The sequence below is a fragment of the Canis lupus genome, chromosome 29, assembly GCF_048164855.1.
Source record: "Canis lupus baileyi chromosome 29, mCanLup2.hap1, whole genome shotgun sequence".
Taxonomy (NCBI): domain Eukaryota; kingdom Metazoa; phylum Chordata; class Mammalia; order Carnivora; family Canidae; genus Canis; species Canis lupus.
The window spans coordinates 4448210-4464808 of NC_132866.1; the positions used below are offsets into that span (position 1 = coordinate 4448210).

Consider the following 16599-nt stretch of genomic DNA (forward strand, 5'->3'; position numbering starts at 1 on the left):
CATCCAAAACTAGAGCACTCTCCACAACCCGCCTTTTCAGGGCCACTGAGCCTGACCCCTCAAACACAGCAGGGCCTCAGCTTTCCACCAACCCTGCTCTTTTTCATCCCGCCCCACATTGCTTTGCTAGCACTTCAGTCTCCTGTTCCAGGAGGGCCTCCCCACACAGCCCTGCCTTTGCCAACGCTGTGCCTGGATCCACATTCTGCTCTGCATGGGCTCATGGGGGAAGCCCTTCATTTGTTCATTTCTGAGTGAGCACAAGGAGCGCAAGAGCACAAGGGAGAGGGCACAGTCTCCGGGGGACACAGACCAGTGAACTGCAGTGGGAGGAGGTCATAGAATGCAAAGCAGGTACCGTGACAGCAGGCCTGCACACTTCTTTATCTGGTCTTCCAACACTAGATGACTCCATCTGGGGCACCAGCTCCTAGTACCAAGCCTGGTACACAGCGGGAGCTGCAGCTAGACTCTGAAGGAGGGAACGTCCTGGGTGCAGGGGAAGCAGGAGGAGCACTGTTCCGTGTGAGAGGGAAGAAGTCCCTGGGGCTTCTTGGAGGAAGGAACGAGGTGCTACTTGAGCCAAGACTTGGATGAGGGGTGCATGTAGTGGGGACATCCCAGGCTGTGTGAGCAGCACGGAGAGCAAGTACGGTTCATTAAGACAGGTGTGAGCCAGGACACTCCTGGGAGACAGCAGGATGGGAGGTGTCAGAGGTCGGCTAGGACCTGGTCGGGGCCTGCTCTCTAGGCGAAGCAGATGGAATTCTTGCATGAAGACAACAAGGAGCACTTAACCAATGAGGCATCCAAGTCAGGGCAGGGTTGTCAGAAAGGTGTTCTGGGGATAGGTGTGTGGAACAGATCAGAACCACAGACGGGCTGGACTGTCAGCCACTCCACGTGGCCCGCCTCCAACTGCCTCTCCTTTGGGACCCAGCTCTCCCCTCTACTCATCTGGGCCCTGCCTCCACTCTGATGTGTGGACTATGTTTCCTTGGGTTGTTCTTTCACTTTCCATGTATCTGAACTGCCTCTCCACCTGCACTGGGACCCCGGGGAGGACCAGGCTATGTTTTCTTGCTCCACGTATCCCCTGGCCACCACCCCACATGGAGATACAGTGGCCTGCACCCAGCTGACCCTTCCAAAATATGTGCTGCGATTGCTCATGATGACAAAGAATCCTCTGTTTGGGCCTCTGGCCTGTTTGTTTATTTGTTTGTTTCTGGAATAACTAAAGACCTAAAATGTGAAAATCCTGTTCGGACACCGCAAAATGCATTCATCTTCCAAAGATAAAACCTAACATGCACTGGATGTTTGCTCTAGGAAAAGATAAAGTTCATAAATAAAGGACGGTGAAGGAATCCAGAAAGGATCATCCCAAGAAGAACTCTGTGATTGATGGAATGATTTGTTAGCATAGGAGGAAAGTTCTCAAGTCATATTTTACTGCAAAAGCTATAATGTGAACCACAAACAAATGATTTCACTTGCTGAAACATCTGGAAAAACATTTCACTGGAATGTTATGCTATTTAAAGATCATGAATGATGGAGATTAGTTCATAGCCTTTGTTCAGAAAGGCATTCATAAGCTTGTGTTCGAAGGGAGGGAAGCATTTCTCTGCAGCGGGCAGCTTGCGTGTGCCAGGTTCCTCTAGCTCTTTACATAAGATCCGAAACACAGTGCCCGGATTTACCCCAGTGCGGAGCACCCTGGGATCGTCAGGTCCGGGCAGGGGCGGGGAGGAGAGATTTGGGGCCTGAGGATGGAGATACTGCCTTCTGGCTCTGCCTCTATTTTTCCAATTCCAAAAGTTACAGTAGCAATTATACTAACTCACACGCTTCTCACCAGAACCACAAAAGAATATAAAGAAGTGAAATGGGCAGCCCAGGTGGTGCAGCGGTTTAGCACCACCTTCGGCCCAGGGCGTGATCCTGGAGACCCAGGATCGAGTTCCATGTCAGGCTCCCTGCATGGAGCCTGCTTCTCCCTCTGCCTGTGTCTCTGCCTCTCTCTTTCTCTCTCTGTGTCTCTCATGAAAAAATAAATTAAAATCTTTAAAAAAAAAAGAAGTGAAATATATCTTAAAACTTAAAAAAAAAAAGTAGCATTGATCCAACAAGGATTGGGTATATATCCAAAGGAAATGAAATCACTATCTGGGAGAGATATCTGTACCCCCAACATCCTGGCCGTTCGCTGCAGCACTATTCACAATAGCTAAGATACAGGAGAAACCTAAATGTCTGTCGATGGATGAATAGCTAGAGAAAATGTGAGATAGATATATATGCATATAGAGATATACACATGTATCTACTATTATATATTATGCACACATAGGTACACGTGTTATATACTATACATAATATACCACATACATATAATTTATACATGTATTACCCACACATGCGGACATTACACATGAAATATGTGACATGCATATGCTTTATATATAAGGGAGGTGATGGGTGTGTTAACTGGCTTGGGCATGTGATTATGTTGTTCTACGTGTATCAAATCCTCACGTTGTACTCCTCAAACATATACAATGAAAAGTAGCATCAGTCCTAAAAATATCGTGAACTGAAGAAAATATAAACCTACTTTTTAAAAAATGTCTGTGTAAGCAGCAAATAGGGTCATGATAGCGCAGTGTCCCTTGATGAGGACGAAGCATCCAGCTCACTGGCACAGACCCGCTGGCTTGTTCACAATGACTATCTCATTTGGCAAATTTTTTTTTTTTTTCGGGGGCAATTTCCTTAACAGTAAAGAAACTGAGTCCTCGGGACGTCTGGGTGGCTCAGTGGTTGAGCATCTGCCTTCGGCTCAGATCGTGATTGCAGGGTCCTGGGATAGAGTCTAGCTTCGGGGTCCCTGCAGGGAGCCTGCTTCTCCCTCTGTCTGTATCTCTGTCTGTGTGTGTCTCGAAAGAAAGAAAGAAAGAAAGAAAGAAAGAAAGAAAGAAAGAAAGAAAGAAAGAAAGAAAAAGAAACTGAGTCCTCAACAGGAGAGCGATTTTGCACACAATGGCAGGACATGGGGAAAATGCTGGTCTCCTGACTTTAAACCAGCATCACATCCAAGTAGCCTGCTATTCGGACACCCGCGGGCATTACAGCTTTTTAAAAAATACATGCGATGCTATTATCTACTTGAATATCATTCATACATCTTCACTAATATGTCTAGGTAAGAGCCACAGGCTTAACATACACACAAACTTTAAAGAAGTTTACTTTTAAAAAGCACAAGTCAGGAATTCCCCCCTTTTCTCCCTCGTGAGATATTGGTTCTACCTGGATGGGGAAAGGCCCCAGGACCTCGGTCTCCTTGTCTGCAAAATGCCATTCCCGGTTTTGGCAATCGCTAGAACCACTTTCAATTCAGAGTCCAGGATTCTTTTTTTTTTTTTAGAGTCCAGGATTCTAATTGTAAACCAGACTCCTGGTTTCATTTGGGCAAGTGCAGAGTTGCAAATCACCCAATTTTCAACAATTCCACAATGAGTGAACAGTACAGGGTGCTGGAGAGGAATTTTAATCAAATGATTCATGAGGAGGTGCCTGCCTTCCATTTCTTCCTGAGGCGGGGAAACATGCAGATTTTTAAAAAGGCACTGTCATGTGAAATACAGCTTAAGTCACATATTTCAAACCCTAATCCCATTAATAAAAAATTTGCAGCCAGGTCGCTGGAATCAATACCCTCATACGCTTCCGCCTTTTGTTCTTCAAGTATTTTCAGGAATAAAAACTTCAGCATTATGCCCGCCGGAGAATGTAACTGTCTCTGGAGGGAGAAGCACACGCACGCAGGGATTGCGAGTCCAGACCTTGAACCTCTATCCGTTCTTAGACCGGCTGCCTCCACTGTACCAACAATCGTGACTCACACCTCTTAAAAGGACAGCAACAGCAAACACTTGTCATCTTTAAACTGACTTGGGGGCTGCCTGGGGGGCTCAGCTGATCAAGCATCTGGTTCTTGATGTCGGCTCAGGTCATGATCTCAGGGTCAGGGGATCGAGCCCCGCTGAGTGCAGAGCCTGCCTGGGAATCTCTCTCCCCGCCCCCAACCCTATGCATGGTCATGAACTCTCTCTCTCTCTTTCTCAAATAAATAAATAAATCTTTACACTGAATTGGAATTAGAAACATTAAAAAAAAAAAAAAAAAGAAACGTTTAGCTAATTAGCCATGAGGACACCAGCAGGGGGAACAAGCCAAACATTCGGTGAGCTGGGACAAAGCGGTTCTGGGGAGTCACAGAGCCCAATGGGCTGGGTGTCAGGATCAGGGCTTCAGTATGGTTACCTATTTGAAACGTGACGTTATTTGAACGGCCTGTTCAGTCTTGACGCTATTTTTTTAAAGGAATTAAGTTCTTTTTTTTTTAATTTTTATTTATTTATGATAGTCACACAGAGAGAGAGAGAGAGAGGCAGAGACATAGGCAGAGGGAGAAGCAGGCTCCTTGCACCGGGAGCCCGACGTGGGATTCGATCCTGGGTCTCCAGGATCACGCCCCGGGCCAAAGGTAGGCGCTAAACCGCTGCGCCACCCAGGGATCCCTGTCCTTACGCTATTTAATTAGCGGTGGCCAGTTTATGTATATGTGTCTGGGCTTTCCCGGATCTGTAACTGCAGCCCTCAGTGTCCCCAGCATGACCCTGGGTGGGGGTGCTGGAAGCTTCTCCAAGCCAGTGTGCTTTGCAGAACAGGTCAGAGAAGGGGGCCCTGATAGAAGAAGGGGACCCCCCCACCTTAGGCAGAACAGGGACAAGTGGATGAAGGTGAAGGGCCCAGACATCACCCCAGCCTGTGTCATAAGCAGCTGTCTACTTAAGACCGGCCAGTTATGTCTGGACACCGTGAGCATCAGTCATCAGGAGGAAGGACAAGGAGGGCGGGGGGCACCCCTGGCACAGGGCAGGCAAGGGCAAGTCTCAGAAGTGGGTCAGCCTGAGATGATCTCACACCCTGGGCAGCCCAGAGCCTGAGAGTCTCTGAGTTGATTTTCATCACAAAACCTCTGCTTTATTCATGGCCAAACAGCAACCCACCCGGGAGCAGGGCCACCTTTGCAAGACAAGGGCAGGAAAGCTCAGAGGAAGGAGGAGGGGACCCCACACCTGACAGCAACCAGAGGGGCTGCTGGTGGGCCGGGAGATGACACTGCCAGTCATATGTCCCCGCTGCCAGCCTCTCCATGGAAACCGGAGGAGAGGAGTACAGATACAGATGGGAGCACCGGCTAATTAGAGCCTTTCAAGCACCACAGAGGCAGAGCTAGGGGGATGCAGGGTCGGCTGGAAACCCCCTTCCAGGAGGGGTACCTTAGCGGGAACCCAAACACCAGCCCCATGCTCAGCACTGCCAGGGAGAGACACAGCAGTCCTCTGCATAGAGATCTAAAGAAGGAGGCCTCCCAGCCCCTCAGACACCCCTGGGTCCCCCTGAGGCTGTGCCTTGTGGACGGGCCACCACCCCACAGCCAGGGCAGCCCTTTCCACACTTGCACGCACAGCTCCCCTTGCGGCTGGCCCCTGGGCCTCAGTGCTCCAAAACCTCTCCAGGCCGGTGGGGTGCAGGCCAGGTTCTCTTCCTTCTCCATGAAAGAGGACATAGCTCACTGTCCCATGTGAGCTGGGCAGTACCAGGGCCGGACTACGGAAGTGACGAAGTTCCAGCAGCCACCACATCCTTAACACATGCTGATCCTCAGGGAGGAAGGCAGCGTTCCGGGAAACTGGAACCGCCACCAGTCAGCCACGATTAGATTTTCCCATTTGCAGAGAGAGCCAAGTCCCATTTAAAGGGAGCATCTTATTTCTTGAAGGGGGCATCTCAAAGAAACGTCCCAAAGGACCAATGTGTGGGACTTTGTCCCCAAAGCAAATAAATATTCCAACACACTGAAGGACAGGAACATCATGTTAACACATGGGCTGGGGACGGGGAAGCGATACGATGGAGCCTGGGAGCTGACGCTGTGTCTGCAGGCTGGGCTGGCCCCTGGCACCCTCCAAGAACCCACTAAGATGCTAAGAAAAAGGGGAAGGCGAGCCTCATCTTTTCTGCTTTTGATTCCAAGATTACCCCCTGCAAAGAACCTTTATTGCAGAAACCCCATTTCTCTACAACGGTTCCAGAATTTTTCAGAACAAGTATGAGAAAAAAAGCTAAGTTGCAATCACTAGATTCCTTCTCCCTCTTCCCAAGTGTGTGTGTGTGCGTGCGCGTGCGTGTGTGCATGCATCTGCGCATCTGGTTGTCCAAGTAGCATTATTCTAGCTTTCCCTAAGTTACAAATTATTTTCTTCAGTATTACTTCATTAAATCCTACAGGCGAGATTATTATCCCCATGAGACGAACACTGAGGCTTGAAATCACAGAACTTGCCAAAAATGAACCAGCTTGGAGGAGTGGGGCCTGGGGACAGAGGATGGAATCCAAACCCCAAGCCTGAGCTCCTGCACTCTCCACATGGGGTGGACCCATCTTTCCCAGGCGACAGAGCTTGTCCTGGGCAGCCGCAAGGAGGACAACAACGATGTGTGTTTAAAATTACTTTCACTGTTAAATGCCCGGGAACCTCAGACATATTCTTGATGTTATAATCAAATAGCTTCTTAATATTAATTTGTGATGATTCCTGCAAAGAAATCCCTAGGAAACCTAAAATATGCCATACATTTGAGCACGTTTTCTCTCTTCGTGCATCAGAATCCTCCCAGAGTTTTAATTTGGCTCATGGTGTAAACAATTCCTCATTTTCATCCAGAATGTGCCGCATGTTGCTATGTTTTCGGGAAGGAGAAAAATCATCTTAATTTATGTAAAGAGAATTCCTAAAGATATGTATAATAGAGTCCATGAGGCGTAAACACCAAATGTGTAAATATCACAGAATTATCTCAGCACATATTGTCTCAGAAATGGAAACAAATCCCTGGGCTGCAAACAGTCACTCAGGAGAACCTTGAGTTTTGTTATTTTGCTCTGAACGTGCACGTGCGGGATGCTGGGAGGCAGGATTCGGAGAACATCCCCCGACATCCCCCCACCACCCCCGCCCGGGCTTTCTCCATCAAGCGCTCATCCAGGTGCGGCTGGGAAGGGCCGCGGCAGGTGGAATCAGGGTTACCGATCAGCTCACATCAACCCGGGGTGAGCATCGCGGATCAGGGAGTGGGCCCAGGTCCCACGAGTGAGAGAGACACGGTGGGGGGGGCGGGGACACCCCAGCAGGAGAGGGACCCCCTAGGTGCCGGCCTGATGCTAGTGGACGGGAGCCAGGAGCCACGGAGGGGGGCTGCCTTGACCCGAGGGCCACCCGACCGACGGCCTGCGTGGGAACGCGCACCCCACCAGCTGGCCTTGGGAGCCCCACATCCGGAGCCTCCGCCAAGGAGCCCGGCCCTGCCGACACCCTGATTTCGTCCCCTGAGCATCTAACGGAGAACCAGCAAGACGCACACAGCAGCTGTGCTGGGCCCTGACCTCCGGAACTGGGGGTCTACGCTGCTAAACGTTTGCTAACTTGTCACAGCAGCAGCGGGAACCTGATACGGTGGAGAGGGAGAGTGGCCCTGAGCACACGCGTGTGCAAATGAGCAAAGGCGCCTTCTCCACCCTGCTTTCTCTGTAGGCTAGGAGAAAAAAAGAGTAGAAGGGACACCCATGAGGCCTACATGAGGTCACAGGACTCCAAATGGACTCCCCGAGGTGCTTCTGCCTTTATAACCGTTCCCATCTTTGCACCCACGGAGATACTCATTTGCACGAGGGACTGCACACAGCTAGGAGGTAAGGAGTTTTTTTCTATCTCTTACTCCCAGAACCATAAGCACTTAACATTCATTTGCATATGCTAAATGTGCCAAATATAAAATTTAGGGCATCAATTTATCACAAGTGCTCATTCTAAAGCAATAATTAACACATGGCAGCGTTCCTCACCACGGCATGTTTTCATGTATGCGCCCAACATGAATTTTCAACGTATACGTTGCATTTACTTTTCTTGTTCAGTTTCTTTTTTCTTTCCTTTTTTTTTTTTTTTTAAAGATTTAATTTATTTATTTGAGAGAGAGAAAGAGTACGAGCAGGAGGAGGGGCGGAGGGAGAGGGAGAAGCAGACTCTCCACTGAGCAGGGAGCCCGACGATGTGGGGCTTGATCCCGGGGCCCAGGATCACCACCTGAGCTGAAGGCAGACCCTTAACTGACTGAGCCACCCAGGCGCCCCTTCTCTTTTCTCTCTGATGGAGAAAAAGAGAATCCTCAGTCAGATTAATCATGTATTAATCATCATTACTATATTAATTATCAGATTAAAATAAAATAAAATAACATTTCTGGGCCTTATATTCTTTAATAGAAGAAGCACAAAAGGGCAGCCCGGGTGGCTCAGCGGTTTAACGTCTGCCTGCAGCCCAGGGCCTGATCCTGGAGACCCGGGATCGAGTCTCACATCGGGCTCCCTGCATGGAGCCTGCTTCTCCCTCTGCCTGTGTCTCTGCCTCTCTCTCTCTGTGTCTCTCATGACTAAATAAATAAAAATAAATGTTAAAAAGAAAAAAAAGAAGAAGCACAAAATAAAACTCCTGTGCTGGTGATAACTAAGCTGATGATTTCTAAAAATATTAGCCACTGAAGACTGTATTGAGCCTTGTGTCACAGATTTGGTTATGACTAAGTCACAATTTAGCTATCCACTTAAAAGAGTCCACAAGACACGTAAAAAATATCTCAACCAGAGAAAAAGCATTTTTGCTGAGACGTGAGCTCCACTGAGGAGCTGTGTTGGAAACACCAAAAATCGTTAATTCGCAGTGTTGCAGAGACAACTGCACACTCACACTGCTTTAAGAAAAGAGCTCCTAATGCAAAAGCTGGAATGGGACCATTTTCTTGGAATATATTGGTTCACATTTTTCCTGCAAATTAAGATTCCTTCCATTTGAGTAAAGAATCGAAGAGGGCCAAAGAATTTCATAAATAAAAACAGAAGAAATGCCTTACTGCTCACTGAAGAGGAGGGGAGGCATAAGGAATCCCGCCCACACTTGAGGGTGATGTTTTGAAATCCCATTTTATGTACACCGCACAGAAAGAATGATGGGGTAGCAATATATTCTATCACGGGCAAGCTGCTACCTTGGAAATGGTGTGTGACAGACTTTGAACAAGGACATGTGCCACAAGAAAATGCAAAAATGTAAAGAATAAAAGATATTTTAAGGATAGTGTGTCTCTCAAGGGCTCTTAACCCTTTTGGTGACATGGCTCCCTTGGGCCATCGAGTGAAGGTTACTCACAGAATAATACTTTCAGTGACCTCAAAATATATAGGTGGAACAACATTTAATTTTTAAAATGGACAAAAGAGGGACCCCTGAGTGGCTCAGCGGTTGAGCGCCTCCCTTTGACTCAAGGCGTGGCCCCGGATTCCCAGGATCGAGTTCCACATCGGGCTCTTTGCATGGAGGCTGCTTCTCCCTCTGCCTGTGTCTCTGCCTCTCTCCCTCTCTGTGGGTCTCTCATGAATAAATAAATAAAATCTTTAAAATAAAATGGACAAAAGATTTAAGCAGACACTACCAAAGATGGGCATTGAGCAAGTAAGCACAGGAAAAGACGCTCAACACCCTTAGTCATTAAGGATATGCGAATTAAAACTGCAGTAAGATCCTATTACTCACCTATACCAAAGGCAAAAATCAAAAAAGGAAAAAAAAAAAAAAAAGGGAAAAGACTGACAATACCAAATGCTGGTGAGTGTACAGAGCAACGGGAACATTCACACTCTGCTGGTGGAAAAGCAAAGGGTTGCCCACTATGGAAAGCAGCTTGGAAGGTTCTTATCAAAATAAACATACATGACATGCCATCCAGCAACCCCATCCTTACTCTTCCAAGTGAGTTGAAAACCTAGGTTCATACCGAAGCTTCTATGCACATGTTACAGCCATTTTATTCATATATGCCCCAAACTGGAACCCACCCACACGCCCCACACCTGGGGAAAGATGAAACACACGGTGGGCCTTCCGTACAATGGAACACCACTCAGTAAAATGGGAGGAACTGGTGATCCACACCACACAAGAGTGATTCTGAAATCCATAAGCTACGTGAAAGAAGCCAGACTCACTAGGCTACATATTGTAGAGAGTCCAGGTATATCACGTTCTGGCCAAGACAAAACCAGAGGGAAGGAAAGACTATGGTGGCTGGGAGGTGGGGCTGGGCTTGGAGGGTCCCACTGTATAGGTACAAGGTGTATAAGACTGGAAGGTGATTATATGGAAATGAAGGGGTAAATGTTCTTGCTGTCTAAATTTACAGACCCTCTGAATTTTATCCACAAACTCTCATGAGACCCCAGGCTAAGACTTCCAGAGCCCAGATCATGATACTCAGGAACGGGATGGAAAAGAGTGTCTTGTGGCCAAACCGGCTGGCGTTCCCCATACCTTCTCTAGGGGTGCCCGCTGCCAGCCATGGCTCCCCACCCATCTGGCCACGCCTGGCAGGAAACCCTCGGGCACACTTGTCTCAGGGAACCTTTTGAAAAGGTCACACAGGACTTGCAGGTTCTCAGGGGCAGCGACCTTGTGACCTTTGTGTCCCTAGCACCTGGGCCTAGAGACTTGATCAACCCCTGTATTTGTTAGACAAATAAAATACCTATCTTTGCTGATTTCTAAAAAAGGACATCAACTTTGCCTACGTGCCATACAACTCATACTTCCAAGTAATTTACTTAAAATACTTTATTGCATTAATACTAAGGATTTATACAATAATTTAAATGTAGAAAGGGATTTATAGCTTTATTATTTACCCAGCATACATCGTGGAAGAAATTAACCTGAAAAATTACAGTTGACAGAACCTAATTACATGAGCCACCACGGAAGCCAAAGGAACTCCTAATTTTATTTTACAACGTGTATTAAACTCCCTCCCCCGGCCTAGAACGGCTTAGTGTGGTAACTTGAAGTGTATATACCAATGCAAGGTTTAATTTTGCTTTTAAGATTAAGCAGTACATGTGTAATTTAAAACTGATCTGAAACAGCAAACAATGTCATTGGGCTTCCAATTAATGAGGTTTTGACAACTGCAAACAAATTGGATGCATAAATCCATTCACAACAATCGCTGTATTTAACAAACATGCCACTTTGCAGGGCTATTCCGCTAATTTTCGTTTCCCAGGGTGAAAACTGATTTGTGCTGACCTTGACCTCTCACACAGCGCTCAGTGCTTGGTTCCGCTATAAAAGTTGGGCTAAAAGCAGGACGATATGAAACTGAACGCTACGATTGTTCTCTGATGAGACATGACGAGTGCGGCCCTTATCTACCAAACACTGTGTTTTCCGAAATGTTCTTTCCAAGGGAGACACACATTTCCAGCACACACCTCCAAGTCCGCACCCAGGACAGGATGTTTACTATTTCTCCCCTTTAATCAGGCTGCCTCGCAGATGGATTGGGGATCAGACAAGCATGCTAATCGAACCCAGCACAGCAAATCTGTCACACGCCCAGAAGAAATGGTTCTCGGTGCACAGAAAAAGACCATTAAAAACGTGGAAAAAAAAAAAGAAAGAAAGAAAGAAAGAAAGAAAGAAAGAAAGAAAGAAAGAAAGAAAGAAAGAAAGAAAGAAATGGATTGGCACCGGGCAAACTTCCCACAGAAGGACGGATGGAATCGATAACGAAGCAGCGATCATGTGCGCATTTAAAAACAGTTAAAGAAAGGCCGTATCTGCACTAAGTTTTCTCCTCTTTCCTTCCTGCTCAGAAAATCCAAGCTCTAAGGAAACACACACAGAGGTCTGTCGATAAGGACAAACGCAATTTACTGAAAGAGGGAGCAGGCCAGGAAGTGGGTGCACTCAAGACACCCGGATTAACAAAACAAGAGCAATCAGAGGACGGTCTCTTTGTTAAATTAAGAGAATTGCAAAGTTTGTTCAGATGCTTTGTATGAGAGGTTGGAAAACTGAAAAAAACAACAAATCTCCCGAAATAAATCTTCTCTGAAGTTCTGTTTTAGCCATAAATCTAAAGTTTACCACTAATGCAACCTTATGAATCTTGAGGGGAAAAAAAGCAATTCAGGATTACTGTATGTAGGAAACCAATACTCTCTAATAGTTTTTGTAGACTGCATCAATTTTCTCAGCTAAAAAAATGATGCTGCCTTCTGTGTTTTATGGCTAAATATAATAAACTATGGAAAAAGCCACAGCACCTTTAAAGAATAATGTTAATACAATAATAATAAATATACAATAAAAAAAAATAAATAAATATACAATAAAATGCACCAGGTAAGCAGAAATTACTGTTCTCTCTTAACAGAAAAATTAAAATCAGGAAAGTGACTCACTTTATGCCCCACCACGGGATCAGAGTCATCTGTAATCTGGTATAAATGACGAAGATACCTCACTCAAAAATGTTACTTACTGTATTTTCTTTAACCTTATATTTTATGCCAAGATGTGAGCATCTGGGAATCATGGTCTGGAGGGACAGGAAGAGGCACATATAAGCTACCGGGACTCCCAGGCTGCAACCCCTCCAAGCTGTTCCTCCTCAGTGAGACCTAGTGTCCAGGTCCAGCGACGACACACGCCCCACTTGGCATCTGGAGTCCCAGCCCGGCCGCTTTCTCGTTATATGGCCTTGAACAACTCATTTCACTCGTCCAAGTCTCAGTTTTACCAATCATAAAAATGGGCTGACACTGCACACACAAGCAACCCCTAGACTGAAGACGATTCAGACCCACCAAGTGAACCCACAACCTTCTCCTGTGCCCTCTCAGACGGGAGCACCTTGCCACAATGGGTCTAGTAATTAAAGGAATATGTTCCTTAGTAACACAGCCCCTGAAAATATCAACCAGTACTTCATTTATATCATTTATATCAACCAATGACCCCTCTAGGTTCTAGCTCTAGAGAAGAAAGCAGCCGAATTAGCCTCATTGAGATATTAATGCCGTCCAGGTCTACAGTGAGCACCCCCCACACCCCTCGAGAGGTGTAAGAGAACCTACCGCGACGGAGACCACTCCACTCCACTGGCCTGTCACCGGCAAAAAGCGACGAGACCCAGGCATGCATCTGACACATAGAGGCACCTGAACGGCAACCATCATCAGGCACTCTCTGTCATCTGTTAGATTTTGAGAGCACCTGCCCCACCGGTCTCCCCGCCTGCTTCCAGTTCCTCCTCTGCTGCTTCTCCGTGCTCCCCAGGCCATCGGGACTGTTCCGGATGCGCAGAACCTGTCACCAGCTTGGAGCAGCGAGTCAGGTCTCCGTCTGGCTCACCACGCCCACCCCGTCCAGGCTCCTGCCCAGCTGTCACCTCGGGGCCTCGCTCCCTCATCCAGGAAGCGTGAAAGCAACCCGAGGAAATGGAACAAGATATTTCTGCCATAATGTGAAAGCCTCTTGCGGGAGAAAAAAAATTAATGTTAAAGGTGACTCTTCCAAATGGGACTCCCCAGGTCTTAACAGCAAAAAAACAAAAACAAGAACAAAAACAAAACAAAACCAAAAAAAAGCCTGTATCTTCACTCATGCAAATGTTCCAGGTCTTACTTCTTAAATTGGCTTTTTAAACAGTCTTGCAGGTAAGATAAAATAAATAAATACAAGCTCTTTAAAAATTTTAATAGCCCCATACTTCCTTCCAGACAATCATCAATTACAGTGGAGAAAGAAAAAAACCCTCAGTGTTTTGATTTTTTTTTTTTCCCACACAGCATGAGCGATTGCAAGTGGTTATCTATAAACCTGAAACATTTCCTCACTCTTGAGCAAAAGAGGATGCCTAAGTGCTGGATACTCTGCCTTGAGAAAACCCAATATACAGAGTCTTGATCTTCAAAAATAAAAAGGTTAAGAAGTGATTATTTGTTCTCTAAAAGGATTAGCTGCTTTGGGGAAGGATTATCTGCGAGACTTCTAAAAGGTATTAAGCTTAGCCAGTGTAGATAAACCACAATTCGAATCAACGTAACTTTTCAGGAATGTATGAATGTTGTAATTCGGGGTGCATTTTTTTTATTCGGGGTGCATTTGAGACCAAAAATAACCCTGGAGCTCAGTACAAGGCAGGAAGGGGGGACGTCTGCTGTCCGGGGGCTGCCCTCAGCGTCGACACTCTCTTCCTGCCTCCTGGCATCGTCTTCTGTGTGCCACCAGGAGCCCACCTGCAGGCCCCGCCCTCCACGTACCTGTAGCCAAACCGTGGCAGGGAGGTGCGACGGGCTCCACCAATCAATCCTACCCAAGACTCTGACTCTTCAGGGTGAACACACCCAGGGATGTTTCGGAAGTGTTGGCGGAAGCCACCGTCGTGAGAGGCCGGTGCCAGACATGCCCAGCAGCATCGGTGCCACGGACCACAGGCCACATCCTTACCCGAAGCTTCCTGTGGCTGGGCCTTAACTGTGGTTCAGGGCCTCCCGGGCTCCTGTCCCTCTTCTGAGCCTTGGTCTCCAGACTTCCGGTTGATTCTCAGAACGATCCAGGAACCTTCTGTCCAGTTCTTTTTCTCATTAAGTTAACCAGAGCTGGTGTCCAGCTAAAAGCCACGACTCGCCAACCCAGGATAACAAACAGCGAGGTTCCCCAGCACCCTGTCCTCTTTGGAAAGGGCTCCTCATTCCTCCCTGCACGGACAGGACCAAGCCGTGCGACCAAGAGGGCGCTGCAGGGAAGACGGCGTGACTCCTGAGCCGAGGTCCTCAAAGACGTCGTGGTTTCCGCCTGGCTTTCCCTGGGATCGCTGTCTCTGGGGGAAGCCAGCTGCCGGGGCATGAGGATGCTCGGACGGCGCTACGCGTGGATTCACGCAGGGAGAAACTGAGGCCTCCTGCCCTCCAGCCAACCTCGGCCTGCCAGGCACGGCAGCGGGTCCTCGAGCCCTCAGGTGTGCTGGCTGCGGCCAGGTGGGATGGGGCCAACCTGCCAGCTCTGTTCTGGAGCGCAGAAAACCGCGTCAGCGTAGTCCAGGGAGCCTCCTCTGAGCCTGGGACTGCGCGTCTCCAAGAATCCCAGCGACTCCTCCGGATGCCTCTGCGCAACCTGGAGATGGTGCCATGGGTGGGGTTTTCTGTTTATTCATCACAACAGCTACTTTGTAGCAAGCTCGGCTACAGTTGCAGCAACGCTCCTTAAAACTTCTAGATTTAAACATTTTGTATTACCCAGAGTTTTGAGGAAAGATGAAAGGAGCCAGTTACGTGGGTCCGGGCCACTTTTCCCACCGTCTGTAACCCAAGGGGACCCTACTGAACATTAGCCCAGGTGGTTAATCTTGCAGTTCTTATCGCTTGGGTTCTTAAATATGCCGCAAGCACAGCGAGCGGAGGTGGGCAGAGGGCATCAGCGACTGCAGCCTGACGGCCACGCCCTGCTGACAAATCACGCCTGAACTTGTGGCTGAAGACGTGCCGTCCACCTCCACTGGCCTTTCTGCCGAGGAAAGCCATGCCTGTGCCCCTATAACTCAGCCCCATTTACACACCAACTCTTTCTCAATCGAAACCCTTCGCGGTCTGTTCTCACATCTTCCTGTCATTTGTCGGGCACCCAGTTTCCCAGAGACACCTTCTGCTCGCCCCGGGCTTTCTGGGTCTTAATGTGATTTCCAAGCAACTCGATACAGTATTTAAACGCCCCCCCCCCCGCCCGCCCCCCGCCGCCCAACGTGCGGCTGGTGCGGTGGAGGCAGCGCCGCATTCCCACGGAGCTCCCCGGGCCCGCTCTGCTCCTTGTGGGGGCCCCGCCTCCGCCCCCCAGAAATCGGGCTGCAGGAAAGGGGCGCCAGGGCGGAAGGCGCAGCTCGCAGAGGCCGGCTCCCGTCCCCAGATTCAGCCAGCGGCTGCAGAGACACCCAGACGTGACGTGCGTGTGCTTCGGGCACACATTAAAGAGACTGGGGGCTACGTTGAGGGGGCTTTTCAAAAGCAGAAAGTCTCTACAGAGCCCTTCCAACCGATTCAAAATGATTTTCAATCAGAAGGGAACAGGCTGAGAATCGTCCCACCGTGCGGCTCCCCGCAGACTCGGAGCACCCGCCCTGGGTGCTGGGGTCGGGGCTCCCCGACGGACCCCCCGAGGCAGGGCCCAGGCCCGCGAAGGCCGCTCCCTGGACGCCTCACGTGATGAGGCAATTGGCTCGCCCCCTGAGACCGGGCAGCAGCACTGGCTATTTCTTGGACTAGCTCCGGATTACTCATTTCCAAAGAATGGCATGCCAGCCGCTCTGAGGGTGAAGTGCCAGCTCTCAAGGCCTCCGGCCTGCGCAGGAGCACGGGGTGGGAGAGCCGCCAGGGGCACGAGGCGGCCGCAGCTGCCGGCAGAGCCACGGCCTGGGCCACGGGGGCCGGGTCTGGGGTCACGCCAGTCACCCCATCAACGCCGGGGTCCCCAGCGGAGGTGAAGGGGGGCGATGGGGAGTCTGGGGTTTCTGGAAGCAGAAGCCCCAGCGGTGAGGCTGTGAATGGGGAACCCAGAGAGGGGAGGGGGACTGGGA

General features: G+C 48.8%; 1 protein-coding gene and 1 long non-coding RNA gene across 5 annotated transcripts in view; one reads left to right on the plus strand and one right to left on the minus strand.

Annotated features, from left to right (window-relative positions):
• PTPRE (protein tyrosine phosphatase receptor type E) overlaps positions 1–16599 on the minus strand; it is a 158425-nt gene that overhangs the window by 128153 nt on the left and 13673 nt on the right. The window contains exon 1 of one of the 4 annotated variants that reach the window (XM_072804879.1): positions 14294–15087. The exons of 1 other annotated variant lie outside the window; for it this stretch is intronic. Coding sequence is in view for 2 of the 3 variants with exons in the window: in XM_072804875.1 (XP_072660976.1) it covers positions 13106–13312 (207 nt within the window). In the remaining variant the exon portion in view is untranslated. Of the gene's footprint in view, positions 1–13105; positions 13349–14293; positions 15088–16599 lie in introns of those variants that run through there. 2 more of the 4 variants (XM_072804875.1, XM_072804874.1) reach the window with 2 other exon arrangements.
• Positions 7066–16593, plus strand: LOC140620696 (uncharacterized). Its single transcript, XR_012020415.1, has 3 exons — positions 7066–7189; positions 7671–7828; positions 12544–16593. It is a non-coding gene; the product is annotated as an uncharacterized lncRNA (long non-coding RNA).